At 39.0% G+C, this 11,530-nt stretch overlaps 2 protein-coding genes and 1 pseudogene across 2 annotated transcripts; all 3 read left to right on the forward strand.

The window, feature by feature from the left end:
- The first annotated feature begins 2,602 nt into the window (after positions 1–2,602).
- LOC113150240 (nuclear factor 7, ovary-like) lies at positions 2,603–4,096 on the forward strand. Its single transcript, XM_026342661.1, has one exon. It carries the CDS (start codon positions 2,603–2,605, stop codon positions 4,013–4,015), a length of 1,413 nt encoding a protein of 470 aa, XP_026198446.1. The 3' UTR covers positions 4,016–4,096.
- A 1,770-nt stretch (positions 4,097–5,866) lies between these two features.
- Positions 5,867–7,500, forward strand: LOC113150230 (annotated as a pseudogene).
- A 1,858-nt stretch (positions 7,501–9,358) lies between these two features.
- Positions 9,359–11,489, forward strand: LOC113150236 (nuclear factor 7, brain-like). Its single transcript, XM_026342659.1, has one exon. The coding sequence runs from the start codon at positions 9,642–9,644 to the stop codon at positions 11,067–11,069; it is 1,428 nt and encodes a 475-aa protein (XP_026198444.1). The 5' UTR covers positions 9,359–9,641; the 3' UTR covers positions 11,070–11,489.
- Positions 11,490–11,530: the final 41 nt, after the last annotated feature.

Genomic DNA, 11,530 nt, shown 5'->3' on the forward strand with positions numbered 1-11,530 from the left:
TATGTATCTCCTCAGGGGTCAATCTAATCATATGAACTGAACTCATAAACTCATAATGCACTTGAAGTCCAGTTTTCCTTCATCTCCGTTCTGCTCTTCTACATTCAGCTTTACAGCTACGAATGCTGACATCTATCCAAGGCTGTTTGTTGGTGGCTTTAAGAGACACATTTACAGTCTTTAAGGGAGCAGCTGCCTCTAGAGCAGAGGGACAAATATTACTGAAAAGGTGGACAATATCATCAAATGTGATGTGCAAAAAAATACCCTGCATCAACATAGAAAAGGTGCTAGTGAACTTAGCTTCTGACTGGCTGTTAAATAGATGACGTTTAACTGTTATTTTTTGAGGTACAGTGGTTGGATTGAGACAAGTGTCAAATACAACACATTTATGATCTGAGATGGAGTTCTTTAACTCTGTGGAGGTTAAAGTCAATCCTAAAGGGAATATTAAATCAAGGGCGTGGCCCTGATTATGAGTGAGGCCAGGACAACATACAGGAACAGAGCAGTGGATAAGAAACGACAGAGCTTCAAATCTGTGAACCTGTTTAAGTGTAAGAAGTGAGCATTTGAATTGATTTATAAAGATCACAGCAACACCATTTAATCTAGGGGAGTTAAAATAGCAAAAATAGAGGGGCAGACTCTTGCAACTGGATATACTCACCTATCCTCAGCCAGGTTGGATTTAAGAAAAAGAAGTTTAAATTCTGAGAGAGGATAAGATCATTTAAGAGAGGTGCTTTGTTAGAGAGGGATTTGACATTTAGAAGACCAAATCTTGTAGTAGGGACACTAATATTAATACTGGGGCTGGTCAGAGATTGGAATAGTTTCTTTGTACTGCTCTGTAGCCTGTTTACTGTCTGTTGTTGATAATAACTGGAATAATACTGATTGGACCTTTCACTCACTGCCAGGTCTCTAAATGATCTTGGTCTGACCAATAGGAAAGAGATAAATCTGAAAGCAGCCAATGGTGGATGAGCAAAGTACAGCAGTCAACTTCAGTTCTACAATGTCCATCTGGTATTTAGTGAACCTTAACTGTTTGTAACACAGAAACAGCACCATCAGGTGGAAACACAATCATATGTCAGCTTCATGTCACTCAGGCCTCCATCCATAACACAAGAAATGAAAGTGAAAGATTTATACTGTTGATCAGAGCAGAGTCATCATTACTGCACATTACACATCACAATCTCTGTCGAAGAAAATACATTCAGAGGATTCTACTGGAAAAGTTAAAAGTTAACAGTTAACTGTGTTTTGGTGAGTCTGGAAATTTTACACTTTGGAAAACAGAGGAAATGGCTAAGAGAGCTCTTTTTGAAAGTTACCTGAGCTGCCACGTGTGTTCAGAGACTTTCAGAGATCCTGTGTCTCTGAGCTGTAACCACAGCTTCTGTTCAAGCTGCCTGCAACAATTCTGGGAACAAGCTAAAAACTAAAACTGTCCCATTTGTAAAAGGAAATCATCAAAAGATCGTCCATCCATTAACTTTTCTCTCAAAGAACTAGCTGACTCCTTTACTAAAAGGAAGAATAATAGTTCATGTGAGACAGAAATAGAGAAAAAGAAAAAGAAGAAAGAGGAGGTGGTGTGTGAGAAAGTGTTTTCTACTAACGCTTAGCTCCAGTGTGATTCAGTTCTGGTCAGTTTCTCAGATTCAGACCTCCATCCCACTAGGAAGCCACACATACACACTCATAAAATGGCAAAAGGAATACATTTATAAAATGTAACATAAATAACAAACGTGACAAAACAAACAACAACCTTCCTTTAGATCACTAACTAAAGATCAGATGTTCAAACAAAATGATAGTATAACCAAAATCATCAAAAGCTCAACCAAGTGATTAAAAAACAAAAAGAAAGAAAAAACAACACACACAAATAAAATTGTTGTCAGGTCAACACAAATAATCTTCTGTCAGTTCTTATTGTTCTTTTCTTATAATCCTTGTTGGATGTTCTCACTGAGTTGAATTCTTATCAGTATTCAGCATAAATTATATCCCAGATATTAAATGGAAAAAATAGAATGAAAGGGTGAACTTCCCTCAATTCAAGTCAATTCAGTTTTATTTGTAGAGCCCTTTTTACAATTGACATTGTCACAAAGCAGCTTTAAACAACCGAAGAACAGTACATGAACAGTGAATGTTTATGAATCATAATAATCAGATTGTTCTCGTTAAACAGCCTACTGCTCGATGCCCTGTGTCCCCACACACAAAACAGTGGTTGCAGTTCCCAGAAAAAAATTATAAGAAATTATAAGTCAACTTCAGTTCTACATTGTCCATCTAATATTGATGAACCTTAACTGTTTGTACCGCGGAAACAGCACCATCAGGTGGAAACACAATCATATGCCAGCTTCATGTCACTCAGGCCTCCGCCCATAACACAAAAAATGAAAGTGAAAGATTTGTACTGTTGATCAGAGAAGAGCCATCACTACTGCACATTACACAACAAGATCTCTATAGAAGAAAATATATTCAGAGGATTTTACAGAAAAAGTTAAAAGTTAACTGTGTTTTGGTGAGTCTGGAAATTTTTACACTTTGAAAAACAGAGCAAATGGCTGAGAGAGCTCTTTTTGAACGTTACCTGAGCTGCCACGTGTGTTCAGAGACTTTCAGAGACCCTGTGTCTCTGAGCTGTAACCACAGCTTCTGTTCAAGCTGCCTGCAACAATTCTGGAAAGACGCTAAAATCAAAGACTGTCCCGTTTGTAAAAGGAAATCATCAAAAGATCGTCCATCCATTAACCTTTCTCTCAAAGAACTAGCTGACTCCTTCACTAAGAGGAAGAATAATAGTTCATGTGAGACAGAAATAGAGAAAAAGAAAAAGAAGAAAGAGGAGGTGGTGTGTGAGAAACATCCAGAAATCACATGTTGGTTCTGTGAGAATGAAGATAGAGCTGTTTGTCCTGTCTGTGAGTTTTCTCTGCACCAGTCTCACAAAGTGGCTCCTGTAGAACAAGCAGTCAGTGACCTGAAGGAGCAGCTGAAATCGGACTTAAAGTCTCTACAGGACAAGAGGAACAAATACAAACAAGTGGAGAAAACCTACAATGACATGATTCAACACTCCAAGAAGCAGCTGTTGTCCACGGAGCAGCAGATCAGAGCAGAGTTCAACAAGCTCCAGCAGTTCCTGAAAGAGGAAGAGGAGTCCAGACTGGCAGCTCTGAGGGAGGAAGAGGAGCAGAAGGGGAAGACTATCAGCAGAGAGATGAAGAGGATTGAGGAGCAGATCTCCTCTCTGTCAGACAGTATCTGTGCTGTTGAAGAAGAGCTGCACAAACACAACGTGCCATTCCTCAGCAGTTATAAAGCCACTCAGACCAGAGCCAGAGCCCAGAGCTCACTGTCAGATCCACAGCTGCTCTCAGGAGCACTGATAGATGTGGCCAAACACCTGGGGAACCTGTCCTTCAGAGTCTGGGAGAACATGAAGGACAAGGTCCACTTCAGTCCTGTCATTCTGGACCCAAACACTGCAAGTGGGTGGCTCCATCTGTCTGATGATCTGACCAGTGTGAGACGTGGAGACACATATCAGCAGCTTCCTGAGAATCCAGAGAGAAACATGAAGTATACCACTGTTTTTGGCTCTGAGAGCTTCAGCTCAGGGAAACACAGCTGGGAGGTGGAAGTGGGAGATCATCCTCGATGGATTGTGGGTTTGGTTAAAGATTCAGTTGACAAGAAAAAAGAATCAATTTCACCAGAATATGGAATCTGGTGTTTGTCACATGAAAATGGAGAATACACTGATGTTGTTTGTGAAACTGTGACAGTGAAGAAGAGTCTCCAGAGGATCAAAGTCCAGCTGGACTATGACAGGGGGGAGGTGTCCTTCTATGACCCTGAAAACAAGACTCAAATCTGCACTCATAGAGAAACTTTCACTGAGAAACTCTTCCCATATTTCAGTCTTGGAAAAGCTGGTGATGCCAAAACCACTGATATCAAAATCTACTGAGATTTCTCTGTGATGTTCAGAGAGGGTGATGATTGAGAATTAAACTAAAAATGTAATTTAAATCAGATTCTGACACATTTATTGTATTTTAGATAAGTGACTTAACAGTTTAAGACTTAAAGATGTACAATATTAGAAGTTTCAAACTTAAATCAGCAAACAAACATTTTATCATGTTGATCTTTGACGTTTATTTTATTGTTCTTATAATTTAAGTTTTGAAAGTAATTCCATTAAGTATATGATGTTTGAATTAAATGTGGATCAAACATTTAAACCAAATAAATATTTTGTGTTTTTGAGAGAAGTTGGCATGAACAGGATAGATTCAAAATTTTATGTTTTATTGTTTCAAAAGAACATCCAGTTTAAATAAAATGATTTACAACTTTTCAACTTTAAACTCTCCATCTGTTTTATTTTTACAAATCTTTTTCTGTCTTTTTTTATTTTGTGAACAGAGTAAATAAGGTTGATGGAACATTTCACTTTTTATCTCTTTACTATTGTGAAACACAAATGGTGAATCTCAGATTTATTTTGTGTAATATTTCTGTTGTTTCAATAAAAACTTCCTCTTTATTTGTGTTTGTTTATGTATCTCCTCAGGGGTCAATCTAATCATATGAACTGAACTCATAAACTCATAATGCACTTGAAGTCCAGTTTTCCTTCATCTCCGTTCTGCTCTTCTACACTCAGCTTTACAGCTACGAATGCTGACATATCTCCAAGGCTGTTTGTTGGTGGCTTTAAGAGACACATTTACAGTCTTTAAGGGAGCAGCTGCCTCTAGAGCAGAGGGACAAATATTACTGAAAAGGTGGACAATATCATCAAATGTGATTTGCAAAAAAATACCCTGCATCAACATAGAAAAGGTGCTAGTGAACTTAGCTTCTGACTGGCTGTTAAATAGATGACGTTTAACTGTTATTTTTTGAGGTACAGTGGTTGGATTGAGACAAGTGTCAAATACAACACATTTATGATCTGAGATGGAGTTCTTTAACTCTGTGGAGGTTAAAGTCAATCCTAAAGGGAATATTAAATCAAGGGCGTGGCCCTGATTATGAGTGAGGCCAGGACAACATACAGGAACGGAGCAGTGGATAAGAAACGACAGAGCTTCAAATCTGTGAACCTGTTTAAATGTAAGAAGTGAGCATTTGAATTGATTTATTAAGATCACAGCAAGATCATTTAATCTAGGAGAGTTAAAATAGCAAAAATCGAGGGGCAGACTCTTGCAACTGGATATACTCACCTATCCTCAGCCAGGTTTCATTTGAAAAAAAGAAATTTTAATTCTGTGAGAGGATAAGATCATTTAAAGAGAGATGCTTTGTTAGAGAGGGATCTGACATTTAGAAGACCAAATCTTGTAGTAGGAACACTAATATTAATACTGGGGCTGGTCAGAGATTGGAATAGTTCCTTTGTACTGCTCTGTAGCCTGTTTACTGTCTGTTGTTGATAATAACTGGAATAATACTGATTGGACCTTCGAGGGAGCTGGGGTCAACAACAAAAACCTTTTTAGAAACAAACAGAAAACTGAGGATTATTCACTGACTGCCAGGTCTCTAAATGATCGTGGTCTGACCAATAGCAAAGAGATAAATCTGAAAGCAGCCAATGGAGGAAAAGCAAAGTACAGCAGTCGACTTCAGTTCTACAATGTCCATCTGGTATTTAGTGAACCTTAACTGTTTGTAACACAGAACAGCACCATCAGGTGGAAACACAATCATATGCCCGCTTCATGTCACTCAGGCCTCCACCCATAACACAAAAAATGAAAGTGAAAGATTTGTATTGTTGATCAGAGCAGAGTCACCGTTACTGCACATCATACAACACGATCTCTACAGAAGAAAATACATTCAGAGGATTCTACTGGAAAAGTTAACAGTTAACTGTGTTTTGGTGAGTCTGGAAATTTTTACAATTTGGAAAACAGAGGAAAATGGCTGAGAGAGCTCTTTTAGAAAGTTTCCTGAGCTGCCATGTGTGTTCAGAGACTTTCAGAGATCCTGTGTCTCTGAGCTGTAACCACAGCTTCTGTTCAAGCTGCCTGCAACAATTCTGGAAACAAGCTAAAAACAAAAACTGTCCCATTTGTAAAAGGAAATCATCAAAGTATCGTCCATCCATTAACTTGTCTCTCAAAGAACTAGCTGACTCTTTCACTAAGAGGAAGAATAATAGTTCATCTGAGATAGAAAAAGAAAAAAAGAAAAAGAAGAAAGAGGAGGTGTTGTGTGAGAAACATCCAGAAGTTCCTCATTTGTTCTGTAAGGATGAAGATAGAGCTGTTTGTCCTGTCTGTGAGTTTTCTCTGCACCACACTCACAAAGTGGTTCCTGTAGAACAAGCAGTCAGTGACCTGAAGGAGCAGCTGAAATCAGACTTAAAGTCTCTACAGGACAAGAGGGACAAATACAAACAAGTGGAGAAAACCTACAATGACATGATTGAACACTCCAAGAAGCAGCTGTTGTCCACAGAGCAGCAGATCAGAGCAGAGTTCAACAAGCTCCAGCAGTTCCTGAAAGAGGAAGAGGAGTCCAGACTGGCAGCTCTGAGGGAGGAAGAGGAGCAGAAGGGGAAGACTATCAGCAGAGAGATGAAGAGGATTGAGGAGCAGATCTCCTCTCTGTCAGACAGTATCTGTGCTGTTGAAGAAGAGCTGCACAAACACAACGTGCCATTCCTCAGCAGTTATAAAGCCACTCAGACCAGAGCCAGAGCCCAGAGCTCACTGTCAGATCCACAGCTGCTCTCAGGAGCACTGATAGATGTGACCAAACACCTGGGGCAACCTGTCCTTCAGAGTCTGGAAGAACATGAAGGACAAGGTCCACTTCAGTCCTGTCATTCTGGACCCAAACACTGCAACTGGATGGCTCCATCTGTCTGATGATCTGACCAGTGTGAGATATGGAGACACAAAGCAGCAGCTTCCTGATAATCCAGAGAGAAACATGAAGTATGCTGCTGTTCTGGGATCTGAAGGCTTCAGCTCAGGGAAACACAGCTGGGAGGTGGAGGTGGGAGATCATCCTGTGTGGGTTTTGGGTTTGGTTAAAGAGTCAGTTGACAGGAAGGGAAAACTTGATGCTTCACCAAAATATGGAATCTGGTGTTTTTGGCATCGCAGTGGAAAATACACTGATAATTTTGTTAAAACTATGACAGTGAAGAAGAGTCTCCAGAGGATCAGAGTCCAGCTGGACTATGACAGAGGGGAGGTGTCATTCTATGACGCTGAAGACATGACTCAAATCTACACTCACAGAGAAACTTTCACTGAGAAACTCTTCCCATTTTTCAATCTTGGAAAAGCTGGTGATTCCAAAACCACTGATATCAAAATATGTTCCACGGACATTTCGGTGATTTTCAGAGAGGGTGATGATTGAGAATTAAATTAAAAATGTAATTTAAATCAGATTCTTACACATTTATTGTATTTTAGAGAAGTGGGACATGTAGACTTTATGGTACAGTTTGAAAATCTAAACATGTACAATATCAGAAGTTTCAAACTTCAAACAATCAAATTTTATCATGTTGATCTTTGACGTTTATTTTATTGTTCTTATAATTCAAGTTTTGAAAGTAATTCCATTAAGTATATGAGGTTTGAATTAAATGTGGATCAAACATTTAAACCAAATAAATATTTTGTGTGTTTGAGAGAAGTTGGCATGTACGGCATAGATTTAAAAATTTCATATGTTTTATTTCAAAAGAACATTCAGTTAAAATACAAATGATTTACAACAAACTGATTTTTAACTTTAAACCCTGTTTAATTAAAAAAAATCTTTTTCTGTCCTTCTTTATTTTGTGAACGGAGCTAACAAGGCTGATGGAACATTTTACTTTTTATCTCTTTACTATTAAGAAACAGAAATCTTCATGTGACTAAACATCTGACAGGAAGGCAGCAGAGCTCACACTGAGCTCAACACACTAGAGGAGGACACTTCCTGTAGTTTATAGGTAGAGCTTCTTATTCCACACTGATAAACATCGTCTCTGACTGGATTGTCTGTTCAATTTGAGGCTAAACTCCATTTATTGTGCAGCTACATGAGAAGAAGCATCAACCTGCCTCCATCTGTGTCTGTTTGTGCTTTACTTTGTGTGACTGCGCCCCCTGCTGGAGCTCATTCACTCTTTAAACTGCTTCTAATGTGTCAGTCAGACTCAGTGCTGCTCCTTATAGTGACATGCAGACTCATGGAAGCAACAGTGCTTCTACCAAGTGCTCCTCACAATCTGTCAGCTGTGTGCTAAAGGCAGCAGTTGTGCACTGACAACACAGAGCCCATAGGAAAGCATGCAAAATAATCTCTATCACATCATAATCATCACCACTGTCAACATCCTCATAGTCTCCTTAGTGCCACAGTCATTAATATAGTCATCCTGTTCATCATAGTCACCTTCATTATATCATCTGCAGACAAAAATAGCTATATGGACTTCAAAAGCTGTGAAAATAGAGAACGGTCGAGTATACCAGCATTTAGTAGAAAATGAGAAAGCAAATCAAACGGAAAACACTGAAAACAAGTTTCCTGTTGACTGTCATGCAAATAAAATACCGGCTACACTGCTAGTTAGTTTCAGTTGTGTAATACTGTGTAATCCTTCATTTTAAATGTGAATCTTATTATAGTGATTTTCAAATCTAGTAAACACACTAAGAAGAACAGAAGAACAACACCTGTGTACTGTACATGCTGCCATTTCTTCTTTTCTGGAGGGGGGTGGGGGTCATGTTTCATTAGCACGATCATAGATGAACCTGTGACCTTGTGGTAATAAAACATGGTCAGTCGGACATGGACACAGATACTGTGACATGAGTACAATACAATGACCCAGTGGTTGACCATGAAAAACCTTCACTTGAAAAAAGTGTGAAATCACCTTTAACAAAGGCAAAAAAGCTTTTAGAGAGATAGTTCACACAAAGCACATTTCTGTATTATGAGTTTTAAGTGATAACGTCATACATGAAAAAAAAAACGACACATTAAAACAGCAAAAAATAATTTGAAAAACAAAGTAAATCTAAATTAGCATGCATTAAGCAAATGGGGTGTACTATCCCTTTAAAAACAATTTAACATGGAGCAGCGTCCCTTTGAAAAACAGACAGTAAAGAAATAAATATTTAAAATAAATAGAAACCTGAGGACTATTCACCAAACAGACTGTCAGGTCTCTTAATATCTTGGTCTGACCAATAGGGGTGTGACAAAGGTGAAGGCATCCAATGGAGGAGAAGCAAAGTACAACAGTCGACTTCAATTCTACAATGTCCATCTGGTATTTAGTGAACCTTAACTGTTTGTAACACAGAAACAGCACCATCAGGTCGAAACACAATCGAATGCCAGCTTCATGTCACTCAGGCCTCCGCCCTTAACACAAGAAATGAAAGTGAAAGATTTGTACTGTTGATCAGAGCAGAGTCACCGTTACTGCACATTACACAACACGATCTCTCTAAAAGAAAACACATCCAGAGGATTCTACCGGAAAAGTCAACAGTTAACTGTGTTTTGGTGAGTCTGGAAATTTTACACTTTGGAAAACAGAGGAAATGGCTGAGAGAGCTCTTTTTGAACGTTTCCTGAGCTGCCACGTGTGTTCAGAGACTTTCAGAGATCCTGTGTCTCTGAGCTGTAACCACAGCTTCTGTTCAAGCTGCCTGCAACAATTCTGGGAACAAGCTAAAAACAAAAACTGTCCCATTTGTAAAAGGGAATCATCAAAGGATCGTCCATCCATTAACCTTTCTCTCAAAGAACTAGCTGACTCCTTCACTAAGACGGAGAAGAATAGTTCATCTGACACAGAAAAAGAGAAAAAGAAGAAAGAGGAGGTGGTGTGTGAGAAACATCCAGAAATGATATATTGGTTCTGTGAGAATGAAGATAGAGCTCTTTGTCATATCTGTGATTTTCCTCATCACACTGGTCACAAAGTGGTTCCTGCAGAACAAGCAGTCAGTGACCTGAAGGAGCAGCTGAAATCAGACTTAAAGTCTCTACAGGACAAGAGGAACAAATACAAACAAGTGGAGAAAACCTACAATGACATTATTGAACACTCCAAGAAGCAGCTGTTGTCCACAGAGCAGCAGATCAGAGCAGAGTTCAACAAGCTCCAGCAGTTCCTGAAAGAGGAAGAGGAGTCCAGACTGGCAGCTCTGAGGGAGGAAGAGGAGCAGAAGGGGAAGACTATCAGCAGAGAGATGAAGAGGATTGAGGAGGAGATCTCCTCTCTTTCAGACAGTATCTGTGCTGTTGAAGAAGAGCTGCACAAACACAACGTGCCATTCCTCAGCAGTTATAAAGCCACTCAGACCAGAGCCAGAGCCCAGAGCTCACTGTCAGATCCACAGCTGCTCTCAGGAGCACTGATAGATGTGGCCAAACACCTGGGCAACCTGTCCTTCAGAGTCTGGAAGAACATGAAGGACAAGGTCCACTTCAGTCCTGTCATTCTGGACCCAAACACTGCACACCCTTTTCTCTATTTATCTGATAATCTGACCGGTGTGAGACAGGGAAAAACAAAGCAGCAGCTTCCTGATAATCCAGAGAGAAACATGAAGTATGTCACTGTTTTTGGCTCTGAAGGCTTCAGCTCAGGGAAACACAGCTGGGAGGTGGAGGTGGGAGATCATCCTCACTGGAATGTGGGTTTGGTTAAAGAGTCAGTTGACAGGAAGGGAAAGTGTCCTGGTTCACCAGAATATGGATTCTGGTGTTTAGTGCACCGAAGTGGAAAATACACTGATGGTTGTGGTAAAACTTTGACAGTGAAGAAGAGTCTCAAGAGGATCAGAGTACAGCTGGACTATGACAGGGGGGAGGTGTCCTTCTATGACTCTGAAGACATGACTCGATTCTGCACTTACAGAGAAACTTTCACTCAGAAACTCTTCCCATATTTTAATCTTGGTAAAGCTGGTGATGGCAAAACCACTGAAATCAAAATCTGTCCAACTGAGATTTCTCTGTGATGTTCAGAGAGGGTGATGATTTAGAATTCAACTAAAAATGTAATTTAAGTCAGATACTTAAACATTGTATTTTAGAAAAGTGGGTCATGTATACTTTATCGGACACTTTTAATACTTAAAGATGTACAATATCAGAACTTTCAAACTTAAATCAGCAAAGAAACATTTTATTATGTTGATCTTTGACGTTTATTTTGAATTAAATGTGGATCAAATACATGTTTTATTTTTTCAATAGAGCATCCAGTTAAAATACAACTTATTTACAACAAACTGATTTTCAACTTTAAACTCTCGATCTGTTTTATTTTTAAAATCTTTTTCTTTTTTTATTTTGTGAATGGAGCAAGTAAGGTTGATAGAACTTTTTACCTTTTATCTCTTTAACTTTGTGAAACACAAATGTTGACTCTCAGATTTATTCTGTGTCTTATTTCTGTTGTTTCAATAAAAAACTTTCT

The sequence above is a fragment of the Anabas testudineus genome, chromosome 9, assembly GCF_900324465.2.
Source record: "Anabas testudineus chromosome 9, fAnaTes1.2, whole genome shotgun sequence".
Lineage (NCBI taxonomy): Eukaryota > Metazoa > Chordata > Actinopteri > Anabantiformes > Anabantidae > Anabas > Anabas testudineus.